The sequence below is a fragment of the Hemibagrus wyckioides genome, linkage group LG04 (genome assembly GCF_019097595.1).
Source record: "Hemibagrus wyckioides isolate EC202008001 linkage group LG04, SWU_Hwy_1.0, whole genome shotgun sequence".
Taxonomy (NCBI): domain Eukaryota; kingdom Metazoa; phylum Chordata; class Actinopteri; order Siluriformes; family Bagridae; genus Hemibagrus; species Hemibagrus wyckioides.
This window is the reverse complement of record NC_080713.1, coordinates 19729791-19748875: the sequence shown is the minus strand read 5'-3', so window position 1 is coordinate 19748875 and position 19085 is coordinate 19729791. Positions and strand designations below refer to the sequence as shown.

Here is a 19085-nt window from a genome sequence, read left to right as displayed (position 1 = left end):
TGGGTTACAATAATGATGAGTAAAGTCCATAACAACAGTGTACAGTAGCAGATGGTAGAACCGTGTGTGTGTGTGTGTGTTGGTGTGTGTGTGTGAGTGTGTGTCCTTCTCTCAAGGCCGACTACTCCCTATTTCACTCTTCACTCTCTGAGCGACAGCTACACAAACAGCCAATGGCAAAGGTTTTGTTTATTTCAGAATGCTTTGTGTGTTGACTCAGAAAGGCCCACTCTGGATGAAGCAACAGCCAGTAAATGATTAAGAGCTTATTCACAAGTATAACAGCACTGGCCTTCATCATAATTTAGGTTAATTTCTTTTCAGAAGTGGGGTGTCTGGTGTTTAAGGGTAAACAGGATGTAACGTGCCAAAAGAGCTCATATTGAAGAATCTGCGAGTGGAATAGACGTGAATCATTATATTTGATTATATTATTACTGATAAGCTGGTTTTTTTTCAAGACTAAAGATTCTTTTGAGTATATGTAATACTTAAGACCAATAAATCTCTGCTCTCTGCCAGTTCATCAACTGCAGATAAAGAATGGTATGTCAGAGTAAAATGAATGGACCATATTTCCCTAAAATGCTTCTGTTGTATATATATGTTTTCATGATCCTGTTTTACAAAGGTTTGTAGTTTTGTTTCCAAAGGACACTTTATGCTGTATGGGGATGAGCAGAATGGTGACAAGGCAAAACTGAAAAAAAACATGAAGCTGTCTGTATGGATTTTGGCATGTCCTGTGTCTGCATATCTTTCCTCCAAGTTCCCACTTCCCAGATGCATGCATGTAGGTGCATTCATGTTACTCTAAACTGTTATGGATATATTCCAGACCCATGAGAGACAAGATGACTGATCAGAAAAATAAGCAGGCTTTAGATTTTGACATGTACCACATCATAATGATGGATGCAAGGATGTAATCGTATGTTTGTGTGTGGTCTTTGCTTGGGAGTAGTTATGTTAGGCTGATATCTAGGGAGGTGATGGTGCTGCTATATTCATGGGGCTGTCAGCCAAGGTTTAGGAGATGATGGGAGAAGCCGGGTGAGGGGTTAGGGGGAGGACTAATAGCCCTAATAGAGAGAGAGTTTAATTAATAACTACTGTCCCCTTTCTCCATGACCTGATCTGTCCAGCCCAGGCTCCTAACAGAAGCAGATTTTTGTCCGTATACAAATTCTGATGATTCTAAATATTTGTTAAAGTTTTGAAGGACTCTATATTATGTGAAGCAGATTGGAAGCCGAGATCAACCAAAAGAATAAAAAATTAAGAAAGGTAAGAACAACTAAATTATCACAGACAAAATATTAGAAAAGCTATGGCTTGCTGGCATGTTGAAGGTAATGGCACTACAGATTTATAGACCTCAAGGAGTAATATAATTATGAACTTGTGGGAAATTTAATGTATTTTGTGCTTTTGAATATCAAGGTATTGAGATTATGATTCTGAAATCTTATTTTATTCACTAACAAGTATTACGGTACCTATGGTGTTTGCCCTGTTTTAGGAATATAATAACTTAGAAGAAGAAGAAGAATGTTCATTTAAAAGAACATACATTATATACATTATATTTATTCTAAAAAGGCATTCAGTGACTTTGCAATATTCTGACTTATTAGACACATTTTATTACAAACATACAAGCAATATGACACAGTAATTACAATATACACTCTAGTCTTTGCCAAGGAAATTGAAGCTATTCTGGTGGTCCATGATGACGCATTTACTCAGACATTTTCATCTAATTCCTGTGATAAATTATCATTAAATTAAAGTTTCTATATATGAATTAAATGACTATAAATATCTGTGTGAAAAAAACTCTACCAATGATGATTTGTACTCTTTACATGTAAAATCTGGATCAATTTTCTTAGGTTTTGTAAAGAAATGAGCTAGTAGATTATTATTTAATCATCTTGTAGGGCTTGTCATAGCTCCTTTGTATACTTTGTAGTACTGTACAGTCCAATAGGTTTTCTATTACTCAATATCCTTTTTCCTTCAATGGCATACATAAAGATTCTCTGGATTTGGACAATTTTTAATGAGATATGAAGCATAAAACATAAAATAGATAGATCTATAGATATATAATAGATCCAGATATAATAAGAGAAAAGTTATGATTGAATTGTGGTTGAAAGGATGAACAGCATATAGTAAATATAATGTAATTAATATGGTAGAAGAAGTAAAAGTCCAGTGTAGTCTATGCAGTGTCCAGAGAAAGCCAATGTTTTGCATAACCTACTGGTTTTATCTCTTTGCTTGCACAGCTCTTGAAGGATCTTTGTACAAATAGTACTGTTTCTCTAGAAACTGCATGTGTTTCGATAACTTTTACTACATCCAACACTATTAGTATTTTAAATGACTGGATTCTTCTTCAGAATCATACATATAATTACATTGCAGTATAATTACAGTTCCCACAAGTCCCATCTAAGAGTCCACATTCACTTGGCTAGGCCTTTATAGAAATTACTTATGTTACTCATGGTATTTTTCTGTGCACTGATCGTCAGTATATTTTGTCACTTCAGGGCTAATTTCATCATTTCTCTTCTGCATTGAGGAACCAGCCATATTTTGGCCTTAGGGCCACACATAGGATGAATGAGTGGGTGGGCCCTGATGTCAATGTTGTGGGACCTCTGCAGATGCCACCAAATGATGGCTTCTCCCTGCCAGAGGGATCACACTTCTTTGGTAAGAAGGTCCATTTTAAATCATAAGAATAATGATGCAATAATGATGGAATAACAATGATTACAAAATTTATTGGACATACTAGTGCTACTTTCTCTCTCATTTAATAATCTCACTAATTCATCAATGGATATTATATATTATCCTTTATGTATATTTATTACTAGTTTTTTCTTCTCCCAATATTAATATGCATTATGCCTGAAAATCACATGTGAAAGTGACTCTGCTTTTTACGATTCAGCTACATGAAATAGATATAGAAATCAGACTGTCAGGTTAATAAGCAACCATGGCAACCTTTGTTCCCCTTGGTGCTATCGAGCCAAGATTTAAGTCATCCTGGAGTGACAAGGTTTTATGAAAGGAGAGCTCTTTTCCAGCAGCAAAAAAAAAGGAGATACTTTGATGAATTGAAAAATGTTTTCTGTTGGTCAGTTTTTGACCCAGAGGCAGATGATTAGTGCCCACACTGGGTCCTGCTGAAATGTTCATGGGGCAGGAAAAGACTTCAGGTTGGTACACAATGTCTTGTATAGAGTCAGAAGAAATGAATGGTAAATTTTATACTTTATAATAGATTCATTTAAGTGCACTTAAAGCAGTGTATGTAATGTTTTTTGTGCTGTCTTTACAGTTTACAGGGAGTTCTATGGATAGATTTGTTATTTAGAAATTATTGTTAAAATTATCAGCATAGAGCAGCTGAAAAAAAAACTTAAAAACCCTTAAGTGATAAAAAATATCTTTGCCTTAAGTGGATGTACACATGTTTGAATTTCATACAATATCTATATATGTCAATTCAGAGTAAAAGCCTCTTGAATGGCTAGGTGATGGCAGAAATTGTATGTGTGGTATATTGGACTCAAAAAACAAAAAACATACTTGCAGATTTCTAACAATACCCTTGATTCAATTCACATGTAAAGGTTAAGGTTAGGAGTGGGATTAATATTTGTATTTTTTCTTACTACTTGATTGGTATGAAATCAAGCAAAACATTTCCCCTCACTTTGCCCTTGCTGGCAAAAATTTGCTTTTAAAACTCTGGTGAGCTGTAGAGCTAGTGTTGCTACTTTTACCAGGTAAAGTGAACAGGTAACATTACTACTGTTTGTTGTAGTTTTGCTAATTACTGCCTTGGTATAGGGCACATTAACACTGTGTCCCAGCATCCCCATGTTGTTAACTTGAGCTTCGTAGTTTGATGGCATGTGTAAACTGACAGCCTGCCATTGTCTCCTTCTCTTTCAGATATTCTGGCAGAGCAGAGCAGCCCTCTGCTTCAGGACCAAGAGGTCTTGCCTTTCGGCAGCTATCCAGGCATGCAGTACTCCACAATGGAGCAAGCCATGTCCTCACCATCATACTACTCCAATCAACACTACTATCCCCAGTACAACACGGAGGAGTGGTGCTCACCGTCCTCCATGCTGGAACTAAGGAAAGGCCCACTAGAGGGGAGCTTCGAGACAGAGATCGAGGAGCCAACCCCTGTTGTTCCCAATGTGTATAAGAGACCAAGACATGCCCATTCAGGCAGGTTCAAAGGAGAAGAACTGTGTGTGGTGTGTGGAGACAAAGCCTCGGGATACCACTATAATGCCCTCACTTGTGAAGGATGTAAAGGTGAAGAACAGAGATTGTAATGTTAATTTGAGATGAGCTTATGGCATAACCTATGCTGCTGTATTTTATCAACCCCTGAGAGTTTGAGGACGTATACACCATACACCACCTATAACCTCGTACCTTTCTGGAGCTTTCCTTTTAGTAATATCATGCCAAATGACTATTTCAGTGACCAATTACCTTTAAATTCCTCACTTAAATACTAAATATACATCATCACAGCACATGAGATAGTAACCCAGCCCCTATAACTCTGACGCAGTATATGACACACAACCCAATTTTAGCTCTTTGAAAATGCCTTGGCTGAATGACTGCCAGTGTAATTCCACCTGTGCATGGACAATGCCCAAAGGGCAGCCACTGGGCTGTACTCTCCAAGTCCCAGAGGCTCGATGCTCCCTCACGCCCAGTCTAGATTTGGTTCCCTCTCAGCTTTCTGCTGAATAATGACGCAGGCAACTAGAGCCTTGTGCTTCCATGCAATGTTAATGTAAGTCATTGTGTTCATCAGCTCATGCTAGAATGTGTAATTACTTGTCCAAGAAGCACTGGACTGAGGAGGTCTAATGCCTGGAACTAGGCATGGAGCAGTACTGTGTTACAGCATCATGTGTAACTTACACTGAAATACACTAATCATTTAAAGGAAGCATTGTCAAGGTCATACAGAAGCAGCATCTATTTGTTGTCTCAAGCTATTGTCTTAGCTTACAAAGAAAAAAAATATTATGTATTATTTAATGTACTATCTGGCAGTCAGGTGTTTCATCAAAGTGTTTTCAGCAAAAGCTTTAATACACTAGTTATATAGTTATATACATAATGCCATATATTGCTTTCTTGCAGGGTTTTTCAGAAGAAGTATAACAAAGAATGCAGTTTATAAGTGTAAAAGTGGAGGGAACTGTGAGATGGACATGTACATGCGCAGAAAGTGTCAAGAGTGTCGACTCCGGAAGTGCAAGGAGATGGGAATGCTTGCGGAATGTGAGTACAATAAATGCAAAGAGACCAAAAACTCATTTCCTATGACAAACCCATATCCAATATTTCATTTCAAAGCTAACTAAGCAAAACTATTATAGGCTAATGTTTAAATGAACCTACATAAGATAATTGTAAAACAAAACAAAAAAAAAACAACAACTTGGATGTCTAAATTTTACTATAAATAATTTTATTGAGACATTCAGCCATAGTGTACCCCTCACTTCTACCTCATAACATTATATTATACCACCATATCACTAACTGACAGTCAGACTGTGGACACTGGCTGAGATCAAACAGATAGTGATTATTGTAGAATGGAGCTAATATACTGCAACTTATAGACAAAATGTCAGACAGTCCTGAAAAGTGTGACTATAGGGTTAAAAAAATAAAAATAAACATAAATAAATAAATTATTACTGATAATAATAGCAATAATAATAATAATAATAAGAAGAAGAAGAAGAAGAAGAAGAAGAAGAAGAAGTTTGTTTTTGGACATTAAAATTTGTTTTAATGTCCAGATGTGAAAATGTACACTACTCTCCACTAACTATATGACAACATTTCATCTTCACTTTACCCTGGTCATGGTTCCAGAGCCTATCCTGGAAGCAGTGAACATAAGGCAGGAATACACCTTGAATGGGATGTCAGTCTATCACAGGGCATCATGCATACACATATATTTACATTACATTTCTTGCCCTTATCCAGAGTGCCTTACATTTTATACAACAGAGCAATTGAGGGTTAAGGGCCTTGCTCAAGGTCCCAGCAGTGGCAGCTTGTTGAACCTGGGATACAAACTCACAGCCTTCCAATCAACCTTCCGAACACCTTAACCATTAAGCTACCACTGTGGTGATATCGGACAGCCAATGAATTTATATTTAGATTTATGGCATTTGGCAGACAGTCTTATCCAGAGTGACTTATATTTTATTGCATTTTATAGAACTGATCAATTGAGGGTTAAGGGACATGCAGTGGCAGCTTGGTGGACCGAGGATTCAAACTCTCAACCTTTTAATCAGTGTCAACACCTTAACTACCAAGCACATCCCACTCCGCCTACCAGCATGATTTTGGGAGGTTGAAGGAAAGCACTGAATTACAGAATTTCACAGTGACACTGAGAGAACTCCTCAAGGCTAAATCAGGAACCCTTTAGCTTTGAAGGGAAACGACTACCTGCTGAACCACTGTGGAAAATCATTTAACTAATACTTTCACCAATCAAGCATAACATTATGAGCACTGAGAAGTAAAGTGAATAACACTGATTATCTCCTCATCATGGCACCTGTTAGTGGGTGGGATATATTAGGGAGCAAGTGAACATTTTGTCCTCAAAGTTGATGTGTTAGAAGCAGGAAAAATGGGCAAGCGTAAGGATTTGAGCGAGTTTGACAAGGGCCAAATTGTGATGGCTAGACGACTGGATCAGAGCATCTCCAGAACTGCAGCTCTTGTGGGGTGTTCCTGGTCTGCAGTGGTCAGTATCTATCAAAAGTGGTCCAAGGAAGGAACAGTGGTGATCCAGCGACAGGGCAATGGATGGCCAAGTCATTGATGCCTTTGGCTCATTGATGCTATTGGTGGGGAGCGAAGGCTGGCCCGTGTGATCTGATTCAACAGATGAGCTACTGTTTCTCAGATTGCTGAAGAAGTTAATGCTGGTTCTGATAGAAAGGTGTCAGAATACACAGTGCATGACGGGTCAGGGCTGTTTTGACAGCAAAAGGGGGACCAACACAATATTAGACAGGTTGTCATAATGTTATGCATGATCAGTGTATACTCTTTCAAATAAAGTATATCCTGGAACTTATGGGTTCTTTGATTTGTCTCTCTAGGTCCTTACAAGAGACAGGGTTTTAAGTGAAACCTCTGTAGGATGCAAAGAACAGTGATGTGGAAGTTTAGTGGTTAAAATGTTGGATTACTGATCAAATGGTTGCGAGTTCAAATCCCAGGTCTATCAAGTTGCTAAAGCTGGGTCCCTGAGCAAGGTTCTTAACCCTCAGTTGTATAAAGTGAGATGAATTGTACGTCTAGGGATAAGGGCATCTGTCAAATGGCAGAAATGTAAATGTAGATCCTTATCTATCCAAACAAAAAAACCCTGAAGACCCTTTTTTTTCTTTCTAAAAATGTAAATATGAATGGACGTGTAGAATCATCCATGATTCCTTGCAGCTGAAGAGGCTAACTGTGTCTGTTGAGCTTTAATGGAATGAAACAGCTGGTAAGGGTAGGTGTGATGAATGCATTCTTATGGGCTTCCCAGTGATGAAGCATAATTAGGCACGCTGCAGTGTATGGAGCTGACAGGTAGAGTGAAGACCAGGCTGTACTCAGCTCCTGTTGCTCATCAATAGTGCATCAACGTTTATATAAATATTGCAGGCAGCAGGCATTCAGCGTTCAGCCTGTTCCCACTACATGTCCAGTCAAACAGTTGCTAATCTGGCCTGGAACATATCCAAAGTCTGCCCTAGTGTCTTTTCTTATTCACTGAGGGGGCAGTTCCCTATAGCTCACTCATGTAGCTGAAACAATAAGACCAAATACTATCTTATACGTATTATCTTTCATCAAGCCCACACCTACTTTTTTAAATGTTAATATACTCAGAAAAGTGAATTTCTAAATATAAAAATGCCTAAATATCAGAAAACAATGAAATAATACATCCTCATTGGTGTGACCGCCCTTTTCCTGGAAAACTACCTCGATACTCTTAAAGTTTTAGTCTTAGAGTTTTTTTGTGACTGTTGCAGCCAAAAATGATTAAAAACGATTAAAAACAATTACGTTTGCTGTAGCTTTTTTCCAAATTTGTGAAGCAACTTGCTGAGTATTTTGTTCTTTTTGTGGCAAACTACTTAAAATCTGTGGTCATTTTGAAAAATTGCAAGCTCCTCAGACTATCACAGACTTTATTTGATTTTATCTTAATTTTTCAGCAAAATCCTAGAGGGACTGTTTCATAAAGTAAATGATTGGGAGGTAGTTCTTCAGCAGACGTTGGCTATTGCTTGCTTTTATTACTTGCTATTACTTCCTTTATTAAGTGGGAAGAAATATATGGACGCCACGCTAAAAAGAAATGTTCATCATTAGACATGCATCTACACATCTCGAACACACACACGTTTTCCACACATCCACTATTTTAAGCTGGTTTGAAATAGAAAATAAATACAAAATATAAATAAGAAACTATACTACGATGTATAACAAGCTGCACCTTCTGAATCCCTCTTATCTTATTAAATAAGACAAAATACAGCTCTCTGACAACAACCCATGTTCAGTATACTCATTAACTCATATGGTATACTAGAATATTAAAATTTGTCAGAATGTACATCACTAATCCTAATAATAGGGATTCTCTTTGTATAACAGACAGTTAAATAATAGAACAACAAAATACCAAGCTTTTTTCTTTTTGCCTTATTCCTCTGTCTTGCCATGCATCATTGATGTTACCTCAGCAATTGAAAAAGCAGCAAAATATTATGAACTGTGTCTAACTTACCTCGCTGGGAGACATTAACTACCTCTCACTAAACAGAAGAATTTTTGCTTACATAATTCCACTTTCCACTAATCAAATGATAGCAATCCTTAGTTCCAAATTTGTATTGTGACTGAGCAATAGCGTTGCTATTTCACATATGAGATGATAAAAGAGTACAAAACCAAACTGCTTAAAACTTACAAATAGCTGCTTTGTGCCTTGCCCATACTTTGTTTTTGCTGCTGGTGCTTTCACTCCTCCTGTTTGGGTGACATTATAGTTTTAGCTAGTTCCTCTTTATGGATCATTACTGTTTGTGTTACTAATGCTGGCGCTCGTAATGCCTTACCTTTCTTTGTACATTCAAGTCAATCAATTCACATGATTTCGATGTGTTTGTTTCAATTAATTGATTAATAGTTCCTAGTTATGTCCTGGTGACTGTAAAAGAATAATATTAGAAAGTAGTAAAAGAGCAATCATGCTGTACCATGTGTAAATGGAGTTTCTGTGAATTCAGTCAGAGGGCACTCTTCAATTTCAGTGTTTAAGAGGGTATAAGGTAAATCACTATCCTTCATTCTGTGAGGTAACTTTATTCTGTGTTTATGCATCACCACATTACTGCTTTAGTTTTGACTGACTTCCTACCAGAGCCCATAACAGGCACTGAAGACTTTTGTGCAGTACTGTGCATGATATAAACAAGTAAACTGATAAAGCCACTGCTCTGTGTCTTCTCAACCAGGATTTCTACATAGTATTTAACTTATGGTGCAATCTGAATTCATGTTAAATCTATAATGAGTCCAGAAATCACGCTGATGCTCATTATTTATTGCTCAGAAGTCCCTGGTTACACAACACCACTTGACTATATACAGTTGTAGAAAGGATATTATTTATAATCGTACTCTCTGTGTGGATGGGTTTTCTTTCGAATCTGGTTCCTCTCAAGGTTTCTTCCTCATATCTTCTCAGGGATTTTTTTCCTTGCCACTATCGGCCCTGGTTTAATCATTAGGGATAACTATGAAATAAAATTTTGAGCTCTTATCCTAAAGTTCTCTATTTCTACAAAGCTTTAATGAGACAGTGTCCATTGTTACAAGCACTACAGAAATAAAATGGAAGTGAATCGAATTGTTTTGGTCTGTTGTAACCAGGTTTGCTAACAGAGATCCAGTGCAAGTCCAAAAGGCTGAGGAAAAACCCTAAGGCTTCATCAGAAGATGGTACAGCAGACGATACAGAGATGGGAGACAGTGGAGATGCTAAGCAGGTCACATCCACAACCAAAACCTTAAAAGTAAGTGCGCAATTCAATAAATTCATATACAGCATATGATGTACTGTTTATATCCAGCAACAACATGTGCCTATAAAATGCAATCTCTAATTTAAGGTTATTTACTACTAGAATGGACAGACATGCCCATGCACACACACCCAGGTTTATTAACCTAACTAATCAAAGTGTGACGTAACTAATTCTAATCACACATGACAACTTTTATTAAAGATCATTAAAGACATATTAGTTCAGTCACTAACTTCCTGGTGACTATGTCTATCTTGGGAAAAATTCCTCTGGCAGAATTAAATCAAGAGGAACACTGCAGATATGAATTACTTTGCAATATTAGCTTTTATTAATAAAATGTCTTTTTTTTATCCTAGGAAAAAGTGGAGCTAAGTCAAGACCAGCAGTCTTTGCTAAGTTATATTCTTGAGGCATACAACAAACATCGTATTCCTCCAGATATGGCCAAGAAACTGGTACTTTATTCTAAGTGGTTATTGTATTATATTCTATTAATGAATTATATGAAACCTGTTAACAGCAGGCCATTAACCTACTTGACATCTATATACTGCATTCTTCTTGCATTTATTGAATGTATTAATTTAAGACTTTAACCTCTGCTACTGCTACAGAGCCTATCGCTAAAGAGCCTAACCTATGATGAGTAAATGTTTAGCCACAGTTTGAGTATAGTTATGTAAGCCTCATACCACCATAAAACATCTACAGTAGTAATTTGCTTAAGTGTCCCACTTTTTACAGCTCCAAGAACAGTTCAGCACAGAAGAGAACTTCCTCCTTTTGACCGAGATGGCAACCAGCCATGTTCAGGTTTTGGTTGAGTTTACAAAAAACATCCCAGGTCAGAATACTTTTAAGGATATCAACAAACATATCTAATCAACTGTAGTTTTTTAATATTATATATATATATATATATATATATATGTTTTAGCAATTTCAATCGACAAAGTGAGTGACACACTGATATAGGTAGCTTCTTGATGATCTGTGAGCAGGTTTCCAGTCTCTGGACCATGAGGATCAGATCGCTCTACTAAAGGGTTCAGCAGTTGAGGCAATGTTCCTGCGTTCAGCCCAGGCCTTCACCAAGAAGCTGCCTCAGGGACACACAGAGGTGCTGGAGGAGCGAATAAGGAAGAGTGGTAGGTGTCTGTTATCGTGCACAACATTCTAAGACTGTCAGCACTCAGATCATAGCTGTGAAGTGCGTTACAAATATTTCAGATATTAATTTTAATTTTTAGGCGAAACAGAGGTGGGGTAACATTTGACAATACTGCTGAACAATCCATGGGACAATTTATTGGAAAGGATGTGTTAGCATTATAATATCACTGAAGTCACTAGTATTAACTACTAATGAATACTGGGTGATTAGTCTTAATAGTATTAAGACTATTAAGACTACTAGTTAATAACTAGTATTAATCAGGTATTGTCTTGGAGTCTGGTGATCTATTAAGAAACAAGTGATTAGTCATGAATTGTCAAGTGTTTTACTTTTCATTACTGTTGCAGAACATCATTAATTCTATAATAAGGAAACTGTAACTTAAGTCATTAACATCATTTACTCCTATAGAAGAACGTGTAGGTCATTACCTGACATATGCACACTACTTAATCATTCAGGAATTTCTGGAAATGATGTCTTAAAATCTATGGAGGTGAAACACATACACAGAGTTTATCTGAAGCTCCTAGTCATCTAAATACTCATTTATACTCAAGTCTCATTTGATGGTCATACTTCCACTTATATGGACAGCGGTTTTCTGGCCTCTGTTTCCTCTGAGCATATTTGTTATGTTTAGAATTGTAAATTATATTCTAAAAAATGATTATTGAAAAAATATTTCAGTTACTGACGTCTTGGTGTAGGCTACTCTCCATCCGTCTTTCTTCAATTGTTTTTTGAGGAGCTGATATGATTAATAATTATTCAATATTTCAATATCAATATGAGATCAATATGATACAGTGATTATTGCTTAGTTCATAACGAACTACTAATGCTTTAGTGTATCAGTACTAAGTAATTACACAGCATTTATTAGCTGTTAATCCTACAGACTTTGCAAGCGTTATCAGTGCAGTACAGTGTTACCCTGAACTAGCATTAGGCTGCTTAACCTGAAAGCATTGTTCATTCAGTGTTTATTCAGTCTAACAGTGATGTATTAAGTATGTTAATAAGCAATAAATGACCACTGAATTAAAAGTAAATGCTAGAATAAAGCCGAAGCACAATACCTGCCTTCTTAGATGCCATTCATAAAGGTTAAAATAAATAATGCATCAGTCTGGTCTAATTAAGGAACCTAAGAAATTTCTCTTTATTATCTAGCGGTGTAAATTACAAATGGCATACATTTCACAGAGCTCTGGAGACAGCACTGTGTCCAAGTGGAAATTTAAAAGGAGAGTCACCTTCCTTTTAAGCCCATAATAGATAATGTCTAAAAGGCTAAGCTCATATCTAAGTCGAGTGAAATAAAACCCTGAAAAAAATGGATTGATTTGCAATTAAAGCATCATCAACTGGTATAAGAAGCATAGTTAGTATTCGTTTGCCATGTAAACATTGGTTTTGAGGGTATTGTATAATTTCATATTGATAGTAAAACAATAATATCCATTTTTATTAGTTTATTGTTTAATTATATCCTTTCAGGGAGAATGAATTATTAATTCAGAGCTTCATATGAACCATTTTTTTATTTATTTGGGTTGGAAACTTGGCTCATTTACTTAAATTCATAAAATACATTCATAAATAAAAGTAAAATTGAATCTGACTTCATTTATAATTAGTTCAGTCTGGTTCTAAACAGAGGTCACATGACTACATATGTGTATAATATATATGATTTCATTTTTGACAAAAAAGAAGCACACATCAATAACATTGTTTAAATTCTATAAACCTCAGACCTAGTTTAATTTATATTTTCCCCTTTTTCTGATCTCAGCTCTTTGGACATTTTTTATATTCTTCAGATATTCCTCGTTTTATTGGCTCACTATCACAAAATCATGCAAAAATTAGGCTGTTTCATTGGTGCCATATGAACAGTACATGACCTGTAAATAAGAGATTATTTAGAGGGAGCTTGCTTCCAGGCAGCTGAAGTGGATTGATCATTTGTGCTCAAATCCCAGCTCATTTTGCAATCATGTCATGAATCAAATGCAGTTCCAATGAGTTTTAAAGCTCCTGTGAGAGTGAATTTAAAAATCACATTTCAGCTTTGTCTGTCCCTTGGTGGCTGATGGAGTGCTGTCGTCTCAGTGTTATTGATATTTCTATACAGCGAATGCACTGCAGGACGAACTGTCACTCTGTCCCTCTGTAAGAGCTCAGAAATATTCACACCAAAGGCCATCCAAAGCAGAAAAGAAAGCTTCTGTCTAAAGAGGCCATTGTTCTCTATCTAAACATCGAGAGCTCTATTGTCCCTCTCTCTGCCTCTCTGCGCTCCTGACATTTCTCTGGTTTGAAGGGTCTTTGATGTGCCTGTGTATGCAAAGTCTTTTTCTCCATCCATCTCTTTAGGGAAAGCTGGTGACAAATGTTATCCCTCAATCTGAAAGGTTTTCAATGGATATCTGAAAGAAGTTAAGGATCTAGCGATGATTGCATCTCTCTAAGCAAAAAAAATAAATAAATAGACAGCTCTCTCTAACATATACTTGAGCATCCTGGGTCATTACCATGAATGCTCAGAAAGGTTTCTCTTATATAAGACTTTTTGTTTGTTTGTTTTTATGTACATATTGAATTATTAAAATCACTGCAACACCAGTTCTCCCAAGGACGTAAAATGAGTTGAATTTCGCCTCACAGCATATAATGACCTTTCAGTGAGGGCTCTCCTGATTGGCTGATTCGAACGGGATATCATGTCCTGGCTCTTCACGCTGAACGCTTTACATCAAAATAGAGCTCTCGGCTCTCATACCCAACAAAGAATAATAATTGCACCAATGATAACGATAAAGACAAAGACCTCACACAAAGCAGGCAAGCCCTTCAAAACAAGCTCCAAATGGATGGGTGTTTCTGAGAATCCCACTGAATGTGGAAACACATGCGCAGCTGCATGTGAACGCCGGGTCTGGCTCAGTTTTGGGAGACAAAGCTTGTTTCATGGCTCTCACTCAACAACAACCTTTATATTATATTTTATATTATCTTCTTCTTTAAAGCTATTGGCTTTAAATTCAAACATTCAGACTCTCAGTTATATTTCTTTATGTGCACTGACAGCATGTGAAATAGTTTGCTGCTAGGAAATGTAAAAAAAATTCATTCATATGGGAAGCCGTAACTTAATCTTGAAGCACAAACACATATTGTGTATTCTGAAAACAACCTGTAGTAAATGGATTGTTTAAGTATTGGTGAGATGTGTACTGGTTAGGATTGTTTTTCATGTGATGTATCACACTGCCTCCTAGTGGCTAGGTTCTACAAAGCCTCTTATTACATACACCGTAATCATACAGTAAGCTGCCTTGAGACTACATAAATGATTAATTTTTTTTTTTTTTCATGGACTCATCTCGTTAGATATATAATATGAATGAATTTGGGAATAGTCAGTGCTGTAAAATGCTTATACACTATATTGCCAAAAAATTTGGGACACCCCTCCAAATCATTAAATTCAGGTGTTGTTTTTCAGGAGTTGGGCTTGGCCCTTTAGTTCCAGTGAAAGGAACTCTTAATGCTTCAGCATACCAAGACATCTTGGACAATATTATTCTCCCAACTTTGTGGGAACAGTTTGGAGATGACCCCTTCCTGTTCCAACATGACTGCACAGTGCACAAAGCAAGGTCCATAAAGACATGGATGAGTGAGTTTGGTGACTTGACTGGCCTGCAGAGAGTCCTGACCTCAACCTGACAGAGCAACTTTGGGATGAATTAGAGTAGCGACTGTGAGCCAGGCCTTCTCATCCAACATCAGTGCCTGACCTCACAAATGCGCTTCTAGAGGAATGGTCAAAAATTTCCATAAACACACACATAAACCGTGTGGAAAGCCTTCCCAGAAGAGTTGAAGCTGTTATAGCTGCAAAGGGCGGGCCAACTCCATATTAAATTCATGTGCATGTGAAAGCAGACGTCCCAGTTTTGGCCTGACTCACAGCTCCTTACATTTTCATTTAGACTCTTAAACTACTCATTACAAATCCCAACTGTCTTGAGATTTTTTCTACTGTTTTCAGTCAGTTTTGTTTTACACTTAAATTTTCTCTATTATAATACTATTTTTTTTTTTTTAAAAAAAAGGTACACTCACCAGCCACATTGTTAGTAACACAAATCATTCAGTCAGCCAAACATGTGGCAGCAGAACAATGCATAAAATTATACAAATACAGGTCAGTTAATGTTCAAAAAAATAAAAAATAAAGAGTGGTCTTAGTGAATTTGGCTCGGTTGCTGGCGCCAGCTTAATTACAGTTTCTCTGAAGGTTTTCCACCCCTGTGCATGCTAAAATTAGTGCAAGATGTGAATTCTTCCCGTCTTACTTTCTTTGTTTTGCTGATTAGAATCATCTCACGACCACTTAGCATTTTGCTTTGTGTTCTTTGTAACAGAAACTTACACAGGTGTGTTACATCAAGGCTCAGCAATGTGCACTTCTATAGAAAAATAGACACAGACTTCTCGAGAAACACCCAGAAACTACATCTGAAGCTTGTTGAAATGTGGGATAAACTGTGACATTTTGAACTTTGAATCTCCAAACAATTCATCTGTAACTTAAATAAAACTGAGAAACTGAAGTTTTTAACCTTTAACATGTTTATGGAATACACAGTTGGCCAAGTTGAAGAATTACTAGTTAGGAATAAAGCCAGAAATCACGATGCACATTAACTTTATTAACTTGTCTCCTTGCTGCTTCTTTTGTTTTCTTTTTTCAGGCATATCTGAGGAATTTATTGTCCCTATGTTTAACTTTTATAAAAGTATTGGAGAGCTGCAGATGATGCAAGAGGAACATGCACTCCTCACAGCTATCACTATTCTGTCTCCAGGTGTGTAGTGAGTCATTAACAGCTGAGCTGAAATTTCTTTCTTTCTTTCTCCAGCCAGGTTGTGTCAATGCCCGGTTGATGATGTCCCATATATTTCATTTTGTGGAAAATTGCTGCAGAAATATCCCAATAATTTGTTGTTTTATGGTTTCATAAGCTTTCTTAAGCTGTATATTGCCACATATTTTTACTGCTAGTTATCACTGCATTGTGATGAAATGTATATGCCACTGTTCCTTCAGGAAGTTTAAACATTATGAGACTATTCAATTTAATAGTTAATAATAAATGAAGGAAGGATCCTCAAAACCTTGTATTTCCTTAGCAACTACCTTTCCTTATTGCTTAGCCTCGAATAACCTTGAATATCTAATAGTTCTCGGGAGCTCTGCATGTAGAGATGATTTATCATTATGCACAGTAAAGTTGGGGAAGTTGGTTGCTATCTACAGTGAGGGAAAAAATGATTTGATCCCCTGATGATTTTGTACGTTTGCCCACTGACAAAGAAATGATCAGTCTGTAATTTTAATGGTAGGTGTATCTGAACAGTGAGAGGCAGAATAACAACAAAAAACCCAGAAAAACGCATTTCTGAAAAGTTCTACATTGATTTGCATTTTAATGAGTGAAATAAGTATTTATTCCCCTATCAATCAGAAAGATTTCCAGCTCCCAGGTGTCTTTTATACAGGTAAGGAGCTGAGATTACAGTAGGAGCACTCTCGGGGAGTGCTCTTAATCTCAGCTTGTTAACTGTATGAAAGACACCTGTCCACAGAAGGAAGCAACCAATCAGATTCCAAACTCTCCATCATGGCCAAGACCAAAGAGCTGTCCATGGATGTCAGGGACAAGATTGTAGACCTACACAAGGCTGGAATGAGCTACAAGACCATCGCCAAGCAGCTTGGTGAGAAGGTGACAACAGTTGGTGTGATTATTCCCAAATGGAAGAAACACAAAAGGACTGTTGATCTTCCTCGGTCTGGGGCTCCGTGCAAGATCTCACCTCATGGAGTTTCAATGATCATGAGAACGGCGAGGAATCAGCCCAGAATTATACTGGAGGATTTTGTCAATGATCTCAAGGCAGCTGGGACCATAGTCACCAAGAAAACAATTGGTAACACATTATGCCGTGAAAGACTGAAATCCTGTAGCGCCCACAAGGTCCCCCTGCTAAAGAAAGCACATGTACAGGCTCATCTGAAGTTTGCCAGTGAACATCTAAATGATTCAGAGGAGAACTGGGTGAAAGTGTTGTGGTCAAATGAGACCAAAATCCAGCTCTTTGGCATCAACTCAACTCGCTGTGTTTGGAGGAGGAGGAATGCTGCCTATGACTCCAAGAAGACCATCCCCACCGTCAAACATGGAGGTGGAAACATTATGCTTTGGGGGTGTTTTTCTGCTAAGGGGACAGGACAACCGCACCGCATCAAAGGGACGATGGACGGAGCCATGTACCTTCAAATCTTGAGTGAGAACCTCCTTCCCTCAGCCAAGGCATTAAAAATGGGTCGTGGATGCAAAGAGGAGTGGGCCCAAATTCCTTGAGATGTGAGATGTGTGCGAACCTGGTGGCCAACTACAAGAAATGTCTGACGTCTGTGATTGCCAACAAGGGTTTGCCACCAAGTACTAAGTCATGTTTTGCAAAGGGGTCAAACACTTATTTCACTCAATAAAATGCAAATCGATGTATAACTTTTTTGAAATGCGTTTTTCTGGATTTTTTTGTTGTTATTCTGTCTCTCACTGTTCAGATAAACCTACCATTAAAATTACAGACTGATCATTTCTTTGTCAGTGGGCAAACGTACAAAATCAGCAGGGGATCAAATAATTTTTCCCTCACTGTAAGTAATTCATCTGTTTGAGAAACATTATATTTGCTATTGTAGTTTCACTCATTGATTTTAAGTATCATATATCTAGATGTCTTATTTTTTGGTGAAATATCTGCTACTGTCTGAAAGTTGCAAGTGCTACAATGGTGCAAAACCATGTAGTTTTATGAGTGTGCTTAAAATAAATGCAGAAATGAGATCAGGTGAAACAATACTCAGAATACTATACAGTAGTCAGTCATTATGCTTTTTGCCTCATTATATATTACATTATATACGGTGCTTTGCATAAATGTTCCCTTTCTAGATCTGAAGTGGAAGGTCTAAAAGGTGAAAATCAGATTATGAGGATAAGCAACTCTTAAGTGTGGTATATTGTGGAATATGATGCTATTGCTTTGCTTTGTTCTGGTAGATCGGCCATATATTAGGGACCAGCAGGCTGTGGAGCGACTCCAGGAAGCCATGCTAGAGGTGCTGAGGAAGGTCTGCAAGTTGAAGCACCCTCAGGAGCCACAGCATTTCGCCCGGCTGCTGGGCCGACTGACCGAGCTGCGCACGCTGCATCACCACCATGCTGAGATGCTGGAGTCATGGCGCATGAGTGATCACAAGTTTAACCCACTGCTTTGTGAGATCTGGGATGTACAGTGACTCTGCAAGGAGAAGAGAAAGGAAGCAAGACATTCAAAAACTTTTAAAATAGGCTTTTAGTTCCTGTGCCTCTAATACGGGAGACACAGATTGTGTTCTCAAGACTGCAGTTAAATATAGAATGTAATAAATATTGTATAGCCATCTGTCACTAAAACGCTTAAGGAATAAGATATGTATGATATAATGGCAAAATAAATATGATTGTTCGTATTTGTGTGGATTTTGATATTGCTTAATTTGTGCAACGTTTCAGAAGTAGGTTTATTAGTTAAAAAGTTATAGACAGTGTGTC

The 19085-nt window shown here is 37.3% G+C and overlaps 1 protein-coding gene across 5 annotated transcripts; it reads left to right on the top strand.

The window, feature by feature from the left end:
• The first annotated feature begins 1100 nt into the window (after positions 1-1100).
• On the top strand, positions 1101-18930 carry nr1h4 (nuclear receptor subfamily 1, group H, member 4). Of its 5 annotated transcripts, none has more exons than XM_058388328.1 (10): positions 1104-1287; positions 2600-2733; positions 3991-4365; positions 5218-5358; positions 10063-10205; positions 10577-10675; positions 10965-11064; positions 11222-11368; positions 16170-16283; positions 18552-18930. In XM_058388328.1, the coding sequence occupies exons 2-10, from the start codon at positions 2637-2639 to the stop codon at positions 18788-18790; spliced, it is 1455 nt and encodes a 484-aa protein (XP_058244311.1). In that variant the 5' UTR covers positions 1104-1287; positions 2600-2636; the 3' UTR covers positions 18791-18930. The 5 variants fall into 5 exon arrangements, with proteins under 5 accessions (XP_058244314.1, XP_058244313.1, XP_058244311.1 ...); XM_058388327.1 differs by having other exon boundaries at positions 1105-1287; positions 2568-2733; XM_058388331.1 differs by lacking the exons at positions 16170-16283; positions 18552-18930 and adding an exon at positions 14915-16139 and having other exon boundaries at positions 1101-1287; positions 2568-2733.
• Positions 18931-19085: the final 155 nt, after the last annotated feature.